Source organism: Hippopotamus amphibius, chromosome 16 (assembly GCF_030028045.1).
Source record: "Hippopotamus amphibius kiboko isolate mHipAmp2 chromosome 16, mHipAmp2.hap2, whole genome shotgun sequence".
NCBI lineage: Eukaryota > Metazoa > Chordata > Mammalia > Artiodactyla > Hippopotamidae > Hippopotamus > Hippopotamus amphibius.
Genome location: NC_080201.1, coordinates 48122544 through 48146377, shown reverse-complemented (window position 1 = coordinate 48146377; position 23834 = coordinate 48122544). Strand labels below are relative to the sequence as shown.

General features: G+C 35.8%; 1 protein-coding gene and 1 non-coding gene across 8 annotated transcripts in view; one reads left to right on the top strand and one right to left on the bottom strand.

Moving 5' to 3' along the window:
- ZNF568 (zinc finger protein 568) overlaps positions 1-21870 on the top strand; it is a 30359-nt gene extending 8489 nt beyond the window's left edge. For 6 of the 7 annotated variants that reach the window (XM_057712378.1, XM_057712381.1, XM_057712380.1 and 3 more), the window contains 4 exons: positions 267-325; positions 15192-15318; positions 15591-15686; positions 19105-21870. In XM_057712378.1, the coding sequence (XP_057568361.1) occupies positions 267-325; positions 15192-15318; positions 15591-15686; positions 19105-20687 (1865 nt within the window). In that variant the 3' untranslated portion in view covers positions 20688-21870. The remainder of the gene's footprint in view (positions 1-266; positions 326-15191; positions 15319-15590; positions 15687-19104) is intronic. The other variant, XM_057712384.1, reaches the window with a different exon arrangement.
- On the bottom strand, positions 2788-2911 carry LOC130839408 (small nucleolar RNA SNORA25). The gene has a single exon (XR_009049814.1). It is a non-coding gene; the product is annotated as a small nucleolar RNA SNORA25 (small nucleolar RNA).
- Positions 21871-23834: the final 1964 nt, after the last annotated feature.

The window sequence follows — 23834 nt, the reverse complement described above, 5'->3', positions numbered from 1 at the left end:
CCTATTAGGAATAAAATAGTAGGATCCTAGGGAAATAGATTGATTGGACACTCTAGACTTAGCCCTCCAGAAATTCCCGTAGAACTCTATATGATTTAATTAGAAGCCATCTATGTACATTTCAGTGTCTCTGTAGCCTGGTGGTGGTTAATATTTCTCAAAGCTCTGACAATCATTATAGGTGATCTTACAGCTGGTGCTGAAGATTTCTCTAGTCCTTTTTCTGGAGCTCTGAAGTAAACAGGTTTTTATTTCTCTTTTCTCAGCTTGGCGTTCTCCAGATTCTGCCCTTTTCGAGGAAGAAGAGGATATGACCAGTTCTCTTGTACGTTTTAAGCATTTATTTGTTTCCTGCATTATTTTACAATGTAGTTGCAGTGGGTTACCTTAACCTACCAATAAGTTGGAAAAAACTAAATCAAAAATCAAGGTGAGGAAAAATACAGCTAGGAGGTCAGAACTGGGGGAAATTTGAGATATGGCTATGCAGAAACAGGTCTGTACAGGATTATAAAACTTGAGTTCAAATTTGAATGTGATCTGGCGAAGCAAAAGCAAACTGAGACATAAAGTTCACCCCATAATTTGAGCTGTTTATGAGGGAAAATCTTATAATTCAGGAAAGAAAAAACCTTTTCAGTGGCACCTAGGTCAAAAAGAAATCCAAAATAATTCCATAATTCTTATGATTTTAAGCTCAGTTTATTAAAAGTCCTTCTTGGCCATAGATTTAAAAACTAGAATTACATGGAAGAGTAAATTGAATACTCCTTTCAAATAATCTTCTGTATATATTTTCTTCAGTTGAGATTTTTTAAGGTGAGCTAAAATATATACTAAAATTCTATGGCAGAATGTTTTATAGTTCTGGTATCTATAACTCTCCATGTCTTTTTTTTTTTTATGGTCTCAGAAGATACAGTATTCTTCATCTTCTTACAAAGTGACTCATTTTCCTCTGCTTTTGATTCTTTTTGTTTCCAACTCTGGAATCCCTCACACTCCTTTATTTTAAATATTTTCCACTTCACTGCCTCTTTTTCCTCAGCTCATATGTTTTCCATCCTGAAAAACACACACTTCTATTGACCATATGATGATGTGGCTCATCCACTTATTTCTCCTTTTGGCAGAGTGATTGTCTGGGCCTAGACAGACTTGGGTTCAAATCTTGGCTCAGTGACTTGCTAAGTGCATGGTTATGGGCAAGTTTCTTAATCTCTTTGGCCTTAGTTACATCATCTGTAAATGGGGATAATAATGATACTTATACCATAGGAATATTGGAAGGGTTAAATGCACATAGTAAGTGCTCCATAAATGATAAATATTGTTAATAATTATTAGCTATATAAATCTTTCTACTTGAAAAGATCTTTGGATATGTTGGCTGTATTCATTGACCTACTTATTAGCTTAACATATGAAACTGATAAGATAAAAAAGAAGATGCCTCATTTGTGTTCACAAAATTAATCCTTCTCTTCAATAAAACAGCCATAAATTGTAATAAGGCAAAACTAGGAACAGTTTTTGTAATACATATGCAGAAATATACGAAAAATTCTTAAAAACCAATAATTAAGAAAATAGAAAATTGAGTGAAGAACATGAGCAAGCTGTTGGGAAAAAATGCTGGTGGCCAATAAATATTTTAAAATAAAAATGTCACAAACAAACAGACGATTCAGATTTGTAGATACAGTTTATAGATGTATTTTGTTTTTGTTTTTTTTTGGTTTTTTAAATTTATTTATGGCTGTGTTGGGTCTTCATTGATGTGTGCAGGCTTTCTCTAGTTCTCTAGTTGTGGTGAGTGAGGACTACTCTTCCTTGTGGTGCTCAGGCTTCTCTTGTTGCGGAGCACGGGCTCTAGGTGCACATGCTTCAGTAGTTGTGGCTTGCTGGCCCTAGAGCGCAGGCTCAGTAGTTGTAGCACGGCATGTAGGATCTTCCTGAACCAGGGCTCAAACCTGTGTCCCCAGCATTGGCAGGCAGATTCTTAACCACTGCACCACCAGGGAAGTCCTTTAGATGTATTTTGAATTCGTGGGTAATGACCATCTTTTATGAGAAGATTCCAAATAATTAGTTCACATGTGAATTTTCCTTATGAAGTAAAAAGCTGGAGATAAGGAGTTGTGATCTACAAATAGGACACTCTTAGCTTTCAGAAGATTCATTCAGTTCCTTTCAGACACCAGAGCCAGACATTTTCGTCTAGACTATCAAACAGAAGTGGACAGCCTGCGTTTCTGGGCATTCATTCTAGAATATGGATGCTTTTATTTATATTCGAATGGCAGCTTTTATTTATATTTGAATAGACCATGCAGCAACTAGAAAAATCTTCTACAGTAATAAGTATGAAAGCTTTACTGAGTACCTATTATGTGCCAGGTATATTGTGCTATGTAAACTTAGCATAGCTTATTTCATGCAGTCATTATCAGAAATTTATAAAGTAGGTATTATAATCAATTGTTCCTATTATTTGTCCATTTTATGTTGTTAGACCTTTTTCTACTTGAAATTAAGGAATTTTAGGGATGCCTGCTTCAGCATTAGGCTTTATACAGTTATCTTCTAATTTGTCACCTATATGTTATCATGTATCTTTTGTTGTATGTAAACTTTAAATTTGGATAGTTTCATCTAGCATATGATAAGTATGTGCATACAGTAAGAATTCAGTCAAAATTAATATGCAACATTAATTTTTATTGTTGGTGTTAAAGTTAGGAGACATTTATTTTTACTTTCCCATATCACCAATCGTGGATGTAAGTGGTTAAATCCTCAGGAAAACATAGCACTGTTTAGTGATATTACATCCTATGGAGAACTTGTCTTTGGTCACAGCATTAAGAGCTCCTGGTTTTGGTCTCATAAGCCCTCTTTGAAATGACCTATGCAATACTAATGTTTTATAGTCTTCTCTCATGAGTTGCCAATGTTGGTATTTTCTAAGGTATCTTTCCTAATATTACAGTATAGAGATAGTTTCTTTTCAAAGCTTTGTTTTTCATATTTAGTCTTTGATCCAACTGGAACTCAATTTTGTTAATTGGTCCAAGGCAGAAATTTACTGATAATTATATCAGTAAAATTATTTTTGCATGTAGGAGACCAGTTGTTCCAATACCGTTTGTTAAATAGATCTTTCCTTTGTGATGCCACCTTTATCCTATACATACTTAATCATTTCTAGGCTCTTTATTCTGTTTTGTTAATCTGCTTGTTTACATCTATACCAGTACTATACTCTGTGTGTGTGTGTTTACATTGTTTTAACTACTTTAACTTTATAATAACTCTGTTTGCTTGGCAGGGATTTCCCCACTTCCCACTACACAAATGTTGTTCTAGTTTTTAAAAAAAATTTCTCAGCTACTTGAGGACTTCTGTGCTTCCATTTGAATTTTAGAATCAGATGATCCAGCTCTAAGGAGAAAACCAGGTTGGAGTTTTAATTGGAATTAAAAAGAATTATAGACTACAGACCTTTCTGACTTACATCCTGATAAACCCATCATAATTTGAAAATATCACAAATTGAAAATACATTTAATACACCTAACCTACCAGACATCATAGCTTAGTTTAATCTATCCTAAATAAATGCAGAATACTTACATTAACCTAGTCATCTAACACAAAGCCTATTTGATAATAAAGTGTTGACTATCTCATGTGATTTATTGAATACTATTCTGAAAGTGAAAAACAGAATGGTTGAATGGGTATAGAATGGTTGTCAGAGTGTATTGGTTGTTTACCCTTGGTGATCACATGGCTAACTGGGAGCTATGGCTTGCTGCCACTGCCCAGCATCACCAGAGAGTATCATACCACATATAGCTAGCCTGAGAAAAGATCAAAATTAAAAATTCAAGGTTTCTACATTTTCTTTGTGTATCACTTTTGCACCATTGTAAGGTCGAAAATTCCTAAGTCAAACTATCGTAGGTTGGGGACTGTCTGTAATTGAAGAAGAATTGAGTGAAACATTTTTTCTGTCTATCACAAAGCTGTTTCAATTTAAGGAAATCTGTTAATATAATTTATCTTATTCAAGAAAAAATATAATCAGCCCCATAGAGCTGCTGTTTTTTTTAAAATCAGAATTTGAGATTTTTAAGAGGACCTATTTATAAAATGGAAATAAAAGGACACTTCCTTAACATGATATTTTAAAAAATTATTCTACACACATAATAAGCCAGAATCATGTTTACTGTGGGAAATGAGACATATTCCTACTAAAGTGAGGAACATGACCAGATTACTCATGCTACCACATTTATTTACTGTAATTCTATATGCAGATAGAAAAGAGAAAATAGATAAAAATTGAGAAGATGCATACAGAATTTTATCTAGATGATACAATTATGTATGTGGGCAGCTGAAGAGGAAACAAGAGAATTCAATACAGTATGGACACAAAATTAATATACAAAAATCAACAGTATTTCTATATACAAACCACCAACCAGTTCAAAAGTAAAATGGAAGGTGGGAATTCTGGCTATCCAGTGGTTAGGACTTGGTGCTTTCACTGCCGTGGCCCAGGTTGGGGAACTAAGATCCTGCAAACCTCGTGACACAACCCCCCCAAAAAAAATAAATAAGTGAATAAAAAATAAGTAAATAAAGTGGAAGAAAGATGTTAAAAGTAGAAACAAAATCCTAAGGGGGAAAAAATGTATCTGATGTATATGGCATTACTGAGACCTAAAAGAGGATTTGAATAAATTTTTAATATACACTTTTTTTGGATAAAATCATCATTATTAAATCAATATAAATTCTCTTTAATCTTGAAATTTATTGGAATCTCAAATATTCTAAATATTCTTTTTAGAATAAGGCAAGTCTGTTCAAGCTGAGTGTAGAAGACATTTGAAAAATAAAAATGTGTAAAATATCCAAGAGAAAATATGAAAAATGTTGTGTTATGCTCTAAGTTCTAAGAAGAATATGCATTTAATATTTGTGTAACTTTAAGGGAAAAAAAAACTTTTGCAAAAAGTTGCCAGTCAGAAAGAAAAAAGTTGCCAGACACCATAAACTTGCTTTTTTTTTTTTTTTTTTTTTTGGGTGCACGGGCTTAGTTGCTCCATGGCATGTGGGATCTTTCTGGAGCAGGGCTCAAACCTGTGTCCTCTGCATTGGCAGGTGGATTCTTAACCACTGCACCACCTAGAAAGCCCAACTTGCTTATTTTTAAAAAAGATTTGTCATTATTAAGTACGTTAAAAATGAAGGAGAGGGTCTTCCCTGGTGGCACAGTGGTTAAGAATCCACATGCCCATGCAGGGGACACGGGTTTGATCCCTGCTCTGGGAAGATCCCACATGACTCGGAGCAACTAAGCCCTTGCACCACAATTACTGAGCCCACGTGCTGCAACTACTGAAGCCCACGCACCTAGAGCCCCTGCTGCGCAACAAGAGAAGCCATCTCGAAGCCTATGCACCGCAAAGAAGAGTAGCCCCTGCTCACCGCAACTAGAGAAAGCCCACGTGCAGCAACGAAGACCCAATGCAGCCAATAAATTATTTAATTAATTATTTATTTTAAAAAATGAAGAAGAGAAAACTGCTGTGATAGCAGTAGGACCTCGGGAAGTGTTACAGCTTCCTGCCAGGGCCAGGGAAATACTCATCTTTTTCTTGGTTCTGTCTGACAGGAGGAGGAATAAAATTTAATTAACATGAACTGTAGCTTGTGGGATCTTAGTTCCCCAACCAGGGATGGAACCTGGGCCACAGCAGTGAAAGCACTGAGTCCTAACACTGGACTGCTAGGGAATTCCCACGCAATTAGTAAATTTTGAAGCCAGGATTTGACCTCATGATGTCAGATTCTATAGCCTGTTAACCAGTAAAAATATCTAAATCTAGCTCCATTTTGAGAGCTTAGTTCTTTGAAAAATTTTCAATCAGCTATGTGTTCATCAGGTATCTTTTCAGCTTTTCTGCTTTTGTGAGTAGAACAACAGGTCTCTATTCTCATGCAGGTTGACTATGTGGGCTTTGGGCTCTGCTTTGGGTTGCAGATCACCTGACCTTGACTCAGGCTGTGGGATGGGCTCACATCTCCTTCACGTATGTTCATTCATGTGAAAAGGCTTCCTGGGGAGAGCTCTTCACTTGCCAGATCACTGGAGTACATGAACCAAGTCAAAGGATGTGTTTAAAAACAAAATTCAGTTGAGTACGTTTTGAATATCTTATTGGCTTTATTCAATGATTCATGAGTCAGGGAACATCCAATCTAGGAGATACTCAGGAGCTCTAAGGAGCTATACCAAGTCAAAGAGGTTTGTAGGCAGAAGAGAGTGGGAACAAGGAAGTTACAGTAGCAAAATGTGGATTGGTTCTGGTCAGGTTACTTTCCCCTAGGGGGATGATAGGATCTGTCAGGCAGATTACCTCACTAATGCTGATCAGGTGATTCCTGATTGACTAGTTTAAGATCCCATTTCTAGGAGAGGCTTAGCATAAGTGACACCATTTTGGGCCTGTTGTTTTTAACAGGTGTAAGTGCATTTCAGGCATCTACTCACATCTTGTTCATTAATATTCCTTTAGCTCTAACAAATGGCTCAGCCAAAGTCCACATTGGGGGATGGGACATTAGCTAGAGACAGAAGTGAATATTTGTGGAATAATAAATTAATCAGTAACATTTTCTGATGGAATTATTTTTATTGGGATTTTTTAAAACTTGAAATACATTGAAACAGTCACAACTTAAAAAAACTTTGTTGGCATTTAAGTCACATACCATAAAATTAACACAAAGTATATAATTAAATGGTTTTCAGTATATTTATGAGTTGCCATTACAACAATCAATGTTAGAACATTTTCATCACCCTGTACCCATGAGCTATCACTTCCAGTTTCCCCCCAGCACTCCTCTGTACTTTCTGTTTGTATGGATTTGCCTATTCTGGACATTCATGTAAATGGAATCATATAATATGTGGTCCTTTGTGACTGTCTTCTTTCATTCAGCATAATGTTTTCAAGGTTCATACATTTTATAGGTTGTATCAGTACTTCATTTCTTTTTATTTCCAAATAGTATTCTACTGCATGAAAATGCCATATTTCCTGTATCTTTTTATCAATTAATGGACATTTTAATTATTTCCACTTTTGGCTATTATGAATAACGTTGCTAAGAACATTTGTGTACAAGTTTTTACATGGACATACATTTTTTGTTCTCTCATTATACGTAGTAGAATTGCTGGTTCATAAAGTAACTATACATTTAACATTTTAAGGAACTGCCCCACTGTTTTACACAACAGTTGTACTGTTTTACATTTCTATCAGCAGTGTATGAGGAGTCTAGTCTCTCCACATCCTCAACACTTATTATTATCCGTCCTTTTGAGTATAATCATCTAGTGGTTGTGAAGTGATGTTTCATTGTGAGTTTGATTTGTGTATACCTGATAATTAGTGATGTTGAGCATCTTTTCATGTGCTTATTGGCCATTTGTATATCTTCTTTGAAGAAATGTTTATTCAGATCCTTTGCCCATTTTTTAATTGGTTTGTCTTTTTATTATTGAATTGTAAGAGATCTTCATATGTATTCTAGATATGTAGATATGTTTCTTATCAGATATATGATCTGTAAATATTTTCTCCCATCCTGAGAATTGTCTTTTCACTTTCCTTTTTTTTTTTTTATAAATTTATTTATTTATTGGCTGTGCTGGGTCTTCATTGCTGTGCACAGGCTTTCGCTAGTTGTGGCAAGCGGGGGCTACTCTTCATTGCAGTGTGTGGGCTGAGAAGTGCAGTGGCTTCTCTTGTGGAGCCCGGGCTCTAGGCACACGGACTCCAGTAGTTGTGGCACATGGGCTCAGTAGTTGTGGCTCGTGGGCTCTAGAGTGCAGGCTACGTAGTTGTGGCACATTGGCTTAGTTGCTCTGCAGCATGTGAGATCTTCCCCAACCAGGAATAGAACCTGTGTCCCCATTGGTGATGGTACATAATACTTTATATATTTTTTATTTGTTTGTTTTAAAAGAGCAGTTTCAGGTTCATGGCAAAGTTGAGAGGGAGGTACAGAGATTCCCCATATACCTCTTGCCCCAACATGTGCATAGCCTCCCTTATTATCAGCATCCCCCGTCAGAGTGGTACATTTGTTATAACCGATGGACCTATATTGACACATCATAATCACCCAAAGTCCAGTAGTTTACATTCAGGCTCACTCTTGGCGTTGTAAAATCTATGGGTTTGGACAAAAGTATATGCATGTATTTGTCATTATAGTATCATACACAGTATTCTCACTGACCTAAAAATCCTCTATGCTCTGTCTAGTCATTGCTCTCCTTTTCTCCAGCCCCTGGTATGCACTAATCTTTTCACTGTCTGTATAGTTTTTTTCCAGAATGTCATATAAGGGAATCATACTGTATGTAGCCGTTTCAAGGCAGCTTTTCACTTAGTTATCTCCATTTGAGGTTCCTCCATGTGTTTTCATGACTTGATAGCACATTTCTTTTTAGCACGGAGTAATATTCCTTTATCTGGATGTACCACCATTTATTTATTCATTCTCCTACTAAAGGACATCTTGTTTGTTTCCAAGTGTTGGCAGTTTTGAATAAAGCTGTTATAAACATCTGTGTTCCCTTTTATATATTATTATAATAAATTTGTTAGCATTTTGTTGAGGATTTTTACCTGTGTATTAGTAAGAGATAGTGGACCTTACTTCTGTTTTGTTTCGTTTTGTTTTTGTCTTTATCTGGTATATCAGGGTAATACTGATCTCATAGAAGGAGCATTCACTCCTGTTTTGGGAGAGTTTGTGAAGTATTGATATTAATTGTTCTTTGGTGTTTGGTAGAATTTACCAGTGAAGCCATCTGGCCCTGAGCTTTTCTTTGTGGGTAGGTTTTTGATTACTAATTGAATCTCTTTACTTGATATAGGTTTATTCAGATTTTCTTTTTTTTTCTTCCTTGATCAGTTTCATTACTTTGTCTTTCTAGGAATTTGTCCATTTCATCTAAATCATCTAATTTGTTAGCATACTGTCCTTCATAATATTCCACTATAGTCCTTTCCAATTCTATGAAGTTGGTGGTAATGTCTCCTGTTTCATTCCTGAGTTTAATGTTTTGAGTGTTCTCTCTTGGTCAGTCAGCTTAAAGGTTTGTCAATTTTGTTGATCTTTTCAAAGAACCAATTCTTGTTTTTTATTGATTCTTTCTATTGTTTATCTATTCTCTGTTTTATTGATTTCTCTTTAAAAAATATTTATTTATTTGGCTGTGCCATGTGTTAGTTGTTTCACTCAGGATCTTCATTGCTGCATGCGAGATCTTCGTTGTAGCATGCAGGAGTTTTTTGTTGTGGAATGTGGGATCTTTTAGTGTGGCACATGGGATCTTAGTTGTGACACTTGGGATCTTTAGTTGCGGCATGTGAAATCTTTAGTTGCAACATGTGGGATCTTTTTTTTTAGTTGCAGCATGTGGGCTCTTAGTTGTGGCATATGAGATCTAGTTCCCTAACCAGGGATGGGACCTGGGCCCCCTGCATTGGTAGTGTGGAGTCTTAACCACTGGACCACCAGGGAAGTCCCCATGCAGGATCTTTAGTTGTGGCATGTGGGCTCTTAGTTGTGACATGCGGGTTTTAGTTCCCTGACCAGGGATCGAACCCAGACCACCTGCATTGAGAGCATGGAGTCTTAACCACTGGACCACCAGGGAAGTCCCTATTTTATTGATTTCTGATCTAATCTGTATTATTTCATTCCTTTTGGTTGCTTTGGGTTTAGTTTGCTCTTCTTTTTCCAGTATCAAAAGTTGAAAAGTTAGTTTAATGGTTTGAAGTCATTCTTCCATTTTAACATAGGTGTTACATTAATATAGCTATAGATTTCTCTCTAAGCCTTGCTTTAGTGACATTACATAAGTTTTATTATATTATGTCTTCATTTTCATTCATCGCAAAGTATTTTGTCACTTCCATTGTGATTCTCTTTTGAACCATTGGTAATTTAGGAGTGTTGTTTAATTTTCACGTTTGTGAATTTTTAAAAATTTCTTGTTACTAATTTCTAATTTTCTCCATTGTGATCAGAGAACATACTTTGTACAATTTTGATCTTTTTAAATTTGAGACTTCATTCATAGCCTAATATATTATCTGTCTGCATTGTGTATTCTCCTGTTATTGGGTAGAATGTTCTGCATGTATTTGTTAGGTGTAGTTGGTTTATAGAATTGTTTGAGTCTTTTATTTCCTTGCTGTTAATCTGCCTAGTTGTTCTGTCCATTATTGAAAGTGATGTTTGACATCAGCTGTTATTGTTGAATTGCCCATTTTTCCCTTTAGTTCTGTCAGTTTTTGTTTCATGTGTTTTGAGACTGTTAGGTGCATATGTGTTTATAATTATTGTGTCTTTCTATGGGATTGACCCTTTTTTCATTATAAATGATCCTTTATCTCCAGTAACAGTTTTTGTTTTAAAGTCTATATTGTCTGATATTAGTATATTCACTCCAGCTTTTTTGTGGTCATTCTTTGCATGATACATCTTTTCACATCAATTTACTTTCAACTTATTTTTATGTTTGAATCTAAAATATGTTTCCTTTAGACAGCATATAGTTTGATCTTGTTTTTCTATCCAGTCTGACAGTCTCTGTCTTTTTATTTGATTGTTCAATCCAGTTACCACTAATGTTAACACTAAATTATGTCTGCCATTTTCCTTTCTCTTCTCCATGTCTCATGTCTTTTTTGTTTCTCTTTTCCTACTTTCTTACTATTTTCTAAAATTTTAATTTCTTTAATGATTATTCACTATATTTTCTTTGTGCTTACTCAGGGGCTTGTCATAAACATCTTACCTTACCAGAATCTTCTTCAGATTTATGCTAAATTCCAGTAAGATAGAGAACTGTTAATCCTGTGTAGCTTTATTTCCTCTTTCCTCATTTTGTGCTATCATTGTTATACATATATCTACTTATGTTACAAACCCAATACATTATTATAATTGTTACTGTATTTAATATTACATATGTTAAAGAAGCTGAGAAAAGAAAGGAGAGTAAGTATATATGTATAATGTTTGTCATATTATCCTTTTTTATTAATCATTTTTGGATTTTTTCATTTGTTCATGTGTAGTGGAGTTACTGTCTGGTGTCATTTGTGTACTTCAGTACAAATTTGCTTTCAAGATTTTCTTTGTATTCAGCTTTCAGTGTTTTTGCCATGATATAGCTGGTTGTGGATCTCCGTGTTTATTTTACTTGGAGCTCTTTCAGTTTCTTGAATGCATAAATTAATGTTGTTCAGCCATAATTTCTTCTGATTTTTTTTCTACACTTTTTCTCTTCTCCTTCTAGTATTCCCGCCCATGTTATATTGGTGCAGTTTAATGCCCCACATTGCTCTGAGGCTCTGGTTATTTTTCCTCATTCCTTTTTTCCTTTGTTCCTCAGATTGCATAATCTCTATCAGTCTGTCTTCAAGTTTTCTGATTCTTCTACCAGTCAGAACTACCGCCAAGCCTATCTAATGAATTTTTCACTTTGGTTATTGTACTTTTCAATTTCAGAATTTCTATCTTGCTCTTTTATATAATTTCTATCTCTTCATTGATATTCTGTATTTGATGAGATATTGTCATCATGTAATCATGGTTTCCTTTAGCTCTGTATCTATATTGGCTGCTTTGAAGTCTTAGTATATTAAACCTGACATTTGAGCCTTCTCACAGACAGTTTCTGTTGCTTGCTTTTTTCCCAGTGTATGGGTTTCCCTTTCCTGTTTTTTTGCCTGTTGTAATTTTTTTTTTTGGTTACAAACTGAACATTTAGGCTATATATTGTAGCAACTCTGGATACTGATTCTCTTCCCTCCTTTTCTGAGACTTGTTTTTATTGTTGTTTACTTATTTATTTGTTTAGTGACTTCCCTAAGTTTTTTTAGTGAAGTCTATTTCCCTTGTAGTGTGATGTTTTGGGCATCACTCATCACTCCAAGGAGTAACCTTGGGCATGTAAAAAGTCACTCTAGGATGACAGTGATTTTAGCAGGGATTTTTGGCTGTCCTTTTCCTCAAACTCTCCCTTAAGCTGTCTGCCTTGTTTGGTATCACATTCAGCTCCCCGATTCCAATAATTGCCAAGGGCATAAATTGCTCCACAATCTGCTCCAGTTAAGTTTCAGGCAGGGGTGATTTTTAAGGTCAATCGTTGAGGTTTCTTCTAACTGTAGAAGGGCTTTTTTTTAGTTGTCTTTTCCCCTGGTTCTCTCTAGTGAACTGGCCTGTGCTTTACCTTGTTGCTCTTAATTTAAAGGCGCTACCCACCTCCTTTTAATTGCTACCACCAAAATCTCTGTTGTTTCAGAGTCCTCCCTTAAGCTTGAACGTCACCCACTCTGTTTCAAATAAATTGACTTCAATTTGGGAGAGCTTTCAGGTTCTTTGTCCTTATGGACTGCCTCTCCTCCTGGACAAAATCTGTGAGCCAACGCTCTGGGCGAGGTGGTAGCCTCTGGTCTTCTTGACTTGTCTGTTTTGATGTAGAACCTCTGCTCTAAAAGTAAGCAAGGATGGGATTTCCCTGGTGGTCCAGTGGTTAAGATTCTGCGCCCCCAAGGGGGCCCAGGGTCGATCCCTGGTCAGGGAACTAGATCCTACATGCTGCAACTAAGAGCTCACATTCTGCAACTAAAGATCTTGCATGCCACAGCTAGACATCCCGCATGCCACAATGAAGATCTCATGTGGCAGCGAAGATCCTGTGTGCCACAACTAAGACCTGGCACAGCCAAATAAGTAAATAATGTTTTTAATAAAACAAAAGTGAGCGGGGATAAGGGCAATTGATGTTCAAGTATTCCTGACCTACCAGACCTTGGGTAGAGCCTTCACTCTATGACTGGGGACTAGGTGGAGGAACTTAGCCTCTCCAGCTTGGAGTTGAATGGGATAAGAATGATCACTTGCCCCTTTCAATGAAATACCATATACCTTGTTTGGTAGCCGAGAGGATAAAAAGAGCCCTATCTTCTTAGCCATACCTACCCAGAATGGAGCTTCTATCAGTGTGAGCTATTGTGAGTAGAGGGAGGAAGCAGATATGGCTCAAGTGCCACAGACCATCATGGTTTTTTAACCAAGTTTTAGTAGATTTTCTTGAATAAATGGTTCTACATTTGCTGTATGCTATTAGGACAATTTCCAGAGAATTAAAGTAAAAAATAATTTTCACTAGCTTATTTGGCTGGGGAACAGATCCATGGAGCACCTCACACCGCTATCCTAGAAGTAGAACTCCTCTCATACCTTTTATAACTCACTCATCTCTGTCTTTTATTACAATTTCTTTTTAAATCCCAAGTGTGGATAATTGTATTTTTATTATTTTTCATGCATATTTTGTTTTTTAAAGTGTAAAATTAATTTGTTTTTACATTTACCAAGTCATACATACCAAATATTTGCCCCAAAGTTATTTTAATGATTCCCTCAGTCTTCACCTAAAATCTTAAATGCTAGTTTTTGTAAGTTTATTTGACTAAGTTGGTTAATACAATATTGGGTAGTAACAGCAAAAGTGTTTTATGTTGGCTTTTGTTCACATAGTGATTAGTGAAACCATTACACCAGAGGCCACTTTTCTACATCTGGTTTTGTCTTCAGTTTTCCTCCCCACTGCTTCATCAGACTTCATTCTGCTTTTTCAAGTCAAGTCAGGGTGGTGTCCCATTATCACTGGCTTTTGATTTCTTTGTCGTGATATTTATCCTATGGTTTCCCATCATTGGTGATTTCACATGCTTTTAACCTCAACAAGAAAGTGAATTTTGAGTGCAAGAGTTCCTGTGTTTCCAGTTGTCTGTGTTGAATTGGGGAATATTTGTGGGATTCTGAGACTTCCTGCTGGCTTGGAGAAGTGTAATATGATGGATAAAAAACATGGGCTCTGCAGCTACACTGCTTGGGCTAGAATTTCAGCTCCACCACGTAGTAGCTTTATGACCCTGGGAAAGTTACTCTTAGCACTGGTTTCCTTACCTTTCAAATGGATAATAACAGTAGCCACTTCACAACCTTATTCGGGGGATTTTGAAAGTTAATGTATCTAAAGAAATTCTAACAATGCTTGACACATAAGTAGGATAGATGACCGTGATGATGATATTGACGGTAGTAATGATCATAGAGATAGTTTCTGAGAAACGTTAATTGTGATTCAGCTTTTGGTAATTTCCATCTGTATTTCCCATTTTTCTATCTTATTTATGCTATTGCTTGAATATTCTCCCAAATGTGGGATATATATTTCTTTCTTAGAGCTTCGCAGGTAAAGATTTTTCCTTATTTGAATATTGTTGAAGTTTTTAAATAGAGAGGAAGAGTTGGTTTTTGTGATCAAGTAACATTCTTTTCTAAAAAAAATGTATCATTTGTTTTTTAGTTTCTGTCACACCACTCTCATAGTTTTAATTCTCATCCTGTAATTGTGAATACAAGTAAGAAACAAAAACCTGAGGCCCTTTCTTTGTTGCTTAACTGTTGATTCTGTTCTTGGCCCTTTACCTACCATGTATGTTCTCTACAACCACTCATATCCTTCTTCCATGGATTCAGCTCCCAATTTTAGGTTGATGGCTAACGAATTCTCATCTCCTTTCTTCATGCCTCCAACTGCATAGTGGACATTCCCATCTGGAAGTCCTATAGAAATATCAATTTCTGCATATTCAGATTTTCATGACACTCCTCCTTCCTCCTGCCTTATTTCTCTTCCTTCCCTACTATTTCCGTGTCCTCTTTGTTACTAGATCACACAGTTTCTTGGGCAGGTTCTGAGCCAGTTACCGTGAATCATATTTATGTCCTCTCTGTCACAGACCAGGTATAAATCAGTGACCACTGTTTCCAGCTTCCTGCATAATAGATGATGAAATTTTAAGTTTGCTGATTCAACAATTAACATATTCCTACAGGATATTTCTATAATGGTGTATTTTCTCCAGTAAATACAAAATTAAGTAAATATGAAAACCTGTTATATGGTATCTGATCCCTGGATACTAGCTGAATGAGTTCTTACATGTTTTGACCACAGTATTTAGTTTTGATGACCTCAATTTGTGTTTTTACAGGAAACAGTAACATTTAAGGATGTGGCTGTGGACCTCACCCAGGAGGAATGGCAGCAAATGAAACCTGCTCAGAGGGACTTGTACCGTGATGTGATGCTGGAGAACTATAGCAACCTAGTCACAGTGGGTAAGGGTTGCTTTGCAATTTTACTCAGAATTCTTTTCTGTCTTTGAAATGTGTGAAGACTTCAACTTGCCAGATGTCTTTTAACTAGCCTTCCCTTTCTTCATATGATTGTACGTGCTCATGTTTAGGGTAAAGGCTAATTACTTTGTCTCACTGTGGAAGTTCCTCCATCCTCATTTTTCATAGGCCCTCAGGTCCCCAGGACTCAACCCAAGATCTGGATGGTTGTCTCCAGCATTAACATCCAAGTCCTTTGCTGTCTCTCATGATAGGCTGCCAAGTCACCAAACCAGATGTGATCTTCAAGTTGGAGCAGGAAGAAGAGCCATGGGTGGTAGAAGAAGAAATGCTTGGGAGGCACTGTCCAGGTGAATAAGTGAAAAGGCAGGTCAATAAGAAAGCCACATGACAGTTGTTCAGGGAGTTGATATCATTTCACAGTTTCCAAGGTTTGCTGAAGTCTTCTAGAGTGACAAAAGGTATGAATGCCTTGGATTATGGCGACACTTCCAGATACTGTATTGGAGCTATCTTCCTTTTTTTCAAATTTTAGATACCAAAACTTCCCTAGTTCATTTACAACCTTACTTTCAGGATTACTTTCCCTCTCTATGATCCTTAAGCTCTCTCTTTCCTTTCTGTTCATAGGATTTTTTCCCTTATGCATTCAATATTTCGTGGATGTATAGTATTTTTGAAATATATTTGTTTCAGATTTAGATTCCTTTTCATTCCTTACCTTCTTTCTATTTTGAAAAGCCTCAGATTTGTTTTGTAACAATACTCACACTTTCCATTATACTTCACAACTCTCACAGTCCCATATAGCTTTAAAAGTTTCTCGCTTAGAAATTATTACCTCCTCCCTGCTTATTCACACCTTTCATTCCTTTAATTGTTTTAAAATATAATATTTGCACACTTGGTTTAAAAATATAAACAATCCAAAATGGAACATTGAAAAGTGAGTGTCTTTATTACCCTTGACAGTCAGTCCCTTCCTTTTCTTTTTTTTTTTTTTTTTTTTTTTGGGGGGGGGGGGGCTGCATTGGGTCTTTGTTGCTGCATGCAGGCTTTCTCTAGTTGTGGCTTCCGGGCTCTAGAGTGCAGGCTCAGTAGTTGTGGCACATGGGCTTAGTTGTTTTGCAGCCTGTGGGATCTTCCCTTTCTTTTCCCAGTTGAGTACACTTCTTTTTTCAGAGTTGTACTGGCTATTCTTGATTGTTTATTTCACCATATGAATTTTATACATTCAATTGTCTATTTCCAGAGAAAAACCTGTTGGATGTTTTGCTGGAAATGTGTTAGAAGTATAAATTAACTTTCAGAGAGTTGACACCTTTATAATGTCTTTTCTATCCAAGAACATGTTCTCTGTCTTTGTTAAGATCTATTTTTGTGTCCTTCAGAAATGCTTTCCAAGGTTTCCTTTATACATTTTGTAAGTTTCTTACTAAGTTTATACCTAAGTAATAGATAAGAGAAAAAATCAGTAGTAGAAGAATTGGAAAGGACCCTATAAAACCATCTTTATTTATACATAATAAAACTATATCCCTTAAAGTACAAGAGAATCAATGCCAACAATAGTAAGAGAATCCAGTGATATGGTAGGGTATCAAATTAACAAATAAAAATCAGTAGTTTTCATGTATACTTCAACAACCAAGTAGAAGATATAAGGAAAAGGGAACCACATTTATAGTCGTAACAATATAAATAAAATACTATTCTGGGCATGGGCAGAAAACAATGAACAAAACAAAGTCCTGTCCTCGTGGAGCTTTCAATTTAGTGGGAACTAGAGTCCTTGAGGTTTTGCAAATAAGAAAGTATCTTTTTTTAAACTTTTGTATTTAGTTGATAGTTGGCTGTGTATAAAATTCTTGAGCCATACTGTCTTCCCTAGAGGTTTTATAGGCAGTTCCCTAAAGACTTTAGATAGTCCTCTACTGCTGCTTGGCTTTGAATGTTGCTTGGAGAAGTCTGAAGCCTAATTGTTTTCCCTCCTAGGCGACTTGATTTATTTGCCTGGATGCCATAGGTTTGTTTTTCTTTAAAGCTTTAGAACTTGATGAGGCTTATTGATCAGTTAATATGAGGCTTTCCTTTAAGCTTATATATTCATGTTTTTTGGGTCATGTAGTATAGTATACGTTTGATAACTGGTTCCTTTTATAACTATCATTCCTCATCTTTGAATAAGGATATTTCCTGCTAGGCCCACTATTTATAGAAGGAGAGTATTGAAGATTGTCTAGAAAAATACTCTGAGCTAGTAGGAAGCCTCTGTTGCTCGTATAGACTCCCTCTGTCATACAAAGTTTTGTGTTAAGAATTGGTTTGCCCTTTACTTCTGAATCAGAGATTATCAGTTGCATGCTTCCTCTAGCACTCAACATCTCTTCTACCTTCCTATGCCAACATCCTGCTTATACAAAAATAATGGCTATCTGCATCTCTGCCTTCCCTACCATTTGACAGGGTCAGAAGAAGACCATATGTTCCTGCCACCAGGCAGTCTTAACACATCTGGATTCCATTGTTGTAAAAAACAGCTCATTCATTCTGTCCACGGGGTGTGCCTTCTGTTTTGGAAAACTCTGTTCACCATGCTTTCTGTCTAAGATAAAAAAGAAGAGGCACTATCTGGGTTTCTTCACTACCTGGTTCAGTCTATCCTCTGGTCTTTCCTTATACTCTGGAATTGGAGTTTAGCTGTTTTTTAGTTTTATTGAAGATATATTTTCTTTTTCTGTTTCTTATTCATGTTTGCAGAAAGGAGAGGAGACAGAAATATTTAATTCCACCATATTGAAACAGAAAGTTTTCTTCTATATTTGATCCTGTGGATCACCCTTCTTGGAAATGTCTTCTTTACTCTTCTCTAAGGGAGTCTGATTTCTCCTCAGTTCCTATTTATTTTTTTCTTATTTCTTTGTGAACTATGTTTCCCCGACTCCTTTTCTCCAGCCCTCACTGAACATTATCCAAAATAGTTCTAAATTACATATAGACTCCTTTTTCCTTTGTGTACCTTCATAATATAGATGTGTTCATGCCTTCGAATCAGTATATAATTCCAGACTTTAAGTTAATCCTCTTTTTTCCAGCCCCAGTCTTATCCCTGCCTTTTAGATACCTAAATCCTCCAATTTTTTTAGCTTTTCCAGTGTTTTATTGTCAAACCACTTTATTGCTTGACATTTGCATCTTCGTAGCACAAAACTTGAATTTCTTAGCTGAGCTATCAGTTGACAGTTTTCTTAGCCTTTCATCTTCCAGTATTTTGTTGAAATGTCTTGTTTACCCTTCTTTTTACTCCTGTTTCCTTTGTTCTTATGGGTTTGAATCTTTATTCTTTTACTATCATTTTAATGGAATTTTAGGAAGTTGGAGAAATAAACATATACATTCAATCTGTTTTGTTTAACCACAACATTAATTTTATCCTCTAGTCATTTGACTTGCTCTCCAGTCATTTGTGTGTTTACCCTTTCATCTTAATTATTCTGTTCATTTTACTGATATCTGCATTGTATATTTTTTAAGTCAGTCAAAGCAGCTTGGGCCTATTAATGGCAGTTTTATCTCCATAATATTATCTATAGGAGTTAACTTCTCAAATCTTAGAATTTAAGAACATTTGCACTTTGGATTTCCTTCATATTGGGAGACTACAGCCAATATCAAAGATCAACCCCACTTTAGCAAATTTCTGAAATGTTATCAATAGTGCAGTAGGAGAAAAATTCAAAAGTAATAATTTTTGGTCCTCCATTTTAGAAGTTTGGGAAGTTGATGAACAGATCAAGAAGCAACAGGAAACACTTTTGAGGAAAGTCACATCCATCTCCAAGAAAACTCTTATTAAGGAAAGTGTCATTGAATGTAAAAAAGTTGCAGAAGTATTTCCTCTGAGCTCAGACATTGTTACTTCAAGACAAAACTTCTTTGAATGTGACTCACTTGATAAGGGTTTTGAACATAATTTAGACTTACTTAGTTATGAAAAGGGCTGTATAAGAGAGGGAAATTATGAATGTAATAAGTATGGGAAACCATTTTACCATTGCTCATCCCACATTGTAACCCCCTTTAAGTGTAATCAGTGTGGACAAGACTTTAGTCATAAATTTGACCTCATCAGACATGAGAGAATTCATGCTGGAGAGAAACCCTATGAATGTAAGGAATGTGGAAAAGCTTTCAGTAGGAAGGAAAATCTTATTACACATCAAAAAATTCATACTGGGGAAAAACCATATAAGTGTAATGAATGTGGAAAAGCTTTCATTCAGATGTCAAACCTTATTAGACACCAGAGAATTCATACTGGAGAGAAACCTTATGCATGTAAGGATTGTTGGAAGGCCTTCAGTCAGAAATCAAATCTCATTGAACATGAGAGAATTCATACTGGAGAAAAACCCTATGAATGTAAGGAATGTGGAAAAGCCTTCAGCCAGAAGCAAAATCTTATTGAGCATGAGAAAATTCACACTGGCGAGAAACCTTATGCATGTAATGAATGTGGTAGAGCTTTTTCTCGAATGTCATCTGTTAATCTACATATGAGAAGTCACACAGGGGAGAAGCCCTATAAATGTAATAAATGTGGAAAAGCCTTCTCTCAGTGCTCAGTATTTATTATACATATGAGAAGTCATACAGGTGAGAAACCCTACGTATGCAGTGAATGTGGGAAAGCATTCTCTCAAAGTTCATCCCTTACTGTACATATGAGAAATCATACAGCTGAGAAACCCTATGAATGTAATGAATGTGGAAAAGCCTTCAGCCGGAAAGAAAATCTCATTACACATCAAAAAATTCATACTGGAGAGAAACCTTATGAATGTAATGAATGTGGGAAAGCTTTTATTCAGATGTCAAACCTCATCCGACACCAGAGAATTCATACTGGTGAAAAACCCTATGCATGTACAGTATGTGGGAAAGCTTTTAGTCAGAAATCAAATCTCACTGAACATGAGAAAATTCATACTGGAGAGAAACCCTATCATTGTAATCAGTGTGGAAAAGCTTTCAGTCAGAGACAAAATCTCCTTGAACATGAAAAAATTCATACTGGAGAGAAACCTTTTAAATGTAATGAATGTGGTAAAGCCTTCTCTCGAATCTCATCCCTTACTCTTCATGTTAGAAGTCATACAGGGGAGAAGCCATATGAATGTAATAAATGTGGAAAAGCCTTCTCCCAATGCTCATTACTTATTATACATATGAGAATTCACACTGGTGAGAAACCCTTTGAATGTAATGAATGTGGGAAAGCATTCTCTCAAAGAGCATCCCTTTCTATACATAAGAGGGGTCATACAGGTGAGAAACGCCGAGTATACTAAGTGAATAAAAGGGCTTCTCTTAAATTCAATCCATGCTTTACTTAACTTTAAAATATCTTGGCATAATCTCAAAAAATGAACAAGATCTTTATAAAAAAATTGTAAAGCTTTATTGAAGGGCAAAAGACTTGAGTAAATGGAGAGAAATACCATGGATGTAGATTGAAAAACACAATATCATAAAATGTCTTTTCTCCCCAAATTAATCTGTGGACCTAATATAGTTCCAAACATCTAACAAGAATTTTCTAGGATCTTTACAATATGATTCTAAAGTTCATATGAAATAAAAGGCTATGGATTACTGAGACAATATGGAGTAAGAACAGAGAGGACACACCTTCTACTATGTACTACACATATTAAGAAATTATGGTCATATAATAGTGTGTGGTAGTATTACATTAATGGATAAATTTAAAAGTTTTACAAAATAGAATGCCTAGAAGTAAACCAATGAATATATACAAACTTGTTGTATATTAGACATGATGTCTTGAATAAGTAGAATAATGACAGCATAGTCAATAAAAATAGTTGGAGTATTCGAATCTCCATATTGGGGGAAATAAAATTACATACAACCTTACAACACATAAAAGACAGAATTCCAAAGGATTTCAACACTGAAATGTGAAAAGCCAAACTCTGAACTCCTTGAAAGGAAATAACAGGATATTGTCTATGACTTTGAGGCAGGGAAACTTTTTTTTAAAAGGACCCTGCAGTTCCACTTCTGGATGTACATCCTAAAGAAATTCATAAATATGCTTAATAAATATATATATATATATCTGAATTGAAAACACCATATATATTGAAGGGATAATGGATGAATAAAATGTGATATATTCAAATAATGGAATGGTGTACAGCAGTTAAAAGCAATGAACTTGGTCTGTATTGTGTAACATGAGTAGTTATCTAATGTTGAGTGAAAAAAAATCAAGATCCAGATGAAATATACCATATAATAACATTCATGTAAATTGGAGTGAAATCATTCACAAAGAATAGAACTATGTTTTTATTATTGAAATATGTGTGTAAAACTATTTTAAATGGATTAAAAAGGACACATAACAAATTACTAATGGTGTTGTCTCTGGCAGGAGATTAGGATTGAGGGTGTTGGTGGAAGGGGGTTTTTAGCTTTACTTGTCATTTTTATGCCTTAAAAAGAGATGGATAGCATATAAAATAAATCTTAAATGCTAATGATACACAACGATGATATGGATGTCTTATCTTAATAGTGTCTTTGTACTTATTTCTCAGAGTTTATGGGCTAGGGGAAGCCTATACCCATAGAAGAAAATGGTACAGATGCTGAACTATTTTGTCAAAAATATTTCCAGAAAATTAGTAATTAAAAGTGATAGTTCTGTTTAGTATATAATATGAAATTAACATGTTTTATCAATCCCATGATGCTTTTTTTTCACATTTTCACATTCTGAATTTAGGACTCAATTTTCAACCAATTATATCTTAGATTCAAGGAGGTATATAATTATTAAAAATTTGAAAATCAGAGGGCAGTGTGACAAATCAAAAGTGATTTTATTTACTATTTTAGGACATCATCATGGTCTGATGATCCCTACTCTCTCAATGTGTCTTGCATTATTTGACAACTGATTTGTTGGATTCATAGCTAATGCATTACGGGACTTCCTTGGTGGCTCGGTGCTTAAGAGTCTGCCTGCCAATGCAGGGGAGACGGTTCGATCCTTGGTCTGGGAAGATCCCACATGTGGAACAGCTAAGCCTGTGCACCACAACTACTGAGCCCTTGTGCTGCAACTACTGAAGCCCCTGTGCCTAGAGCCCATTCTCTGCAACAAGAGAAGCCACTGCACTGAGAAGCCGGCACACCATGACGAAGACTCAACGCAGCCCAAAATAAATAAATTTAAAAAATAACAAAAAGCAAAAGGGGAAAAAAAAACAACCCACAGCTAATGAGTTAATAATATACTTAGAGTCATTGTGGAGAGAAAAAGATTTTCCTGAGAAATTAACTCTATAGTATTAGTCTTCTTGCCCTGTAAGTTTCCATGCAACCAGCATAGGCACTAATATTATTGTTAATTATTATAGTATTTTGAAACAAGAAAGCCTTTTATTTTCTTGAGGTGGCCATAAGCAATTATGTAAAATTGCTTCACTCTCAACCTACAGATCATTTTATTGCTTCTACAACCCTTGATTTATGTACCTACCCAGTTTTGGTTGGAAGCAGGGCTGGTCTAAGACCCTGAGCAGTAATAACAGAGTTCATTAAAATGGTCTCATTCTTTGTAACAATACATGAATCACCCCTTCAGGAATTTTTTTTATTATACCATCGCTACAATATTACTTGATATAGAGAAAAAACCATTAGTGTCTTTTTTTTTTTTTTTTAATTTTTTCTGTCCCCCTCACCCCTGCTAGGAAAAGGGTCTTTCCCAACTTTTTTTCCCAAATGGATGAAATCACAGCTTTGGGGACTCAGATGTCATATTCTTCCTAAGTTAAGAACTCGGGCTTTTCAGGGCCACTGCTGGGTTCAGGAGAGGAACGGCACACGGCAGCATGGGTCCCAGGGTGCCAGTCCTGGCTGGACTAGAGCCCCTGCGGCTCCAGGCCTCAGGGAGTTTGGACAAGGTCACGACAAGAGGCCCCGGTGCTCCCCCAGCAGCCTCCTGAGCACTCTGAGAAGACAGTGTACCTGACGCCTGAGAAAGGACAAGAGCCAGCAGGGCTTCTACATGTGCGGGAAGGAACTGAAAGTGTCTTTTTAAAAAGGTGATTAGGATTGGAGATGTTGTCCAAAAGGAATTTTTTGCTTTGAATGTTTGAATGTCAGCTGCATTTATTTGAAGCTGATTTCACAAAACTAAATATTTCTCAAACTAAATTTATGAAGCATGAGTAGTATCAATTTTACTTTTATTAGCTATTTTTGAAGATTGACAGTGACTTAAATAGCAGGTGGTGATTTTTATGAAATCAAATCAATAATTTACCAAAACTTAAATATATAAATGTGTTGCCATTTTATAATCTCTTCTTTCATAGGTTTTGTGCTAAGTCCAATTTTGCCAGCACACTTTTTTGTAGATTTTTTAAATAGTTTTCAAAGTTCATGTGTTATATACA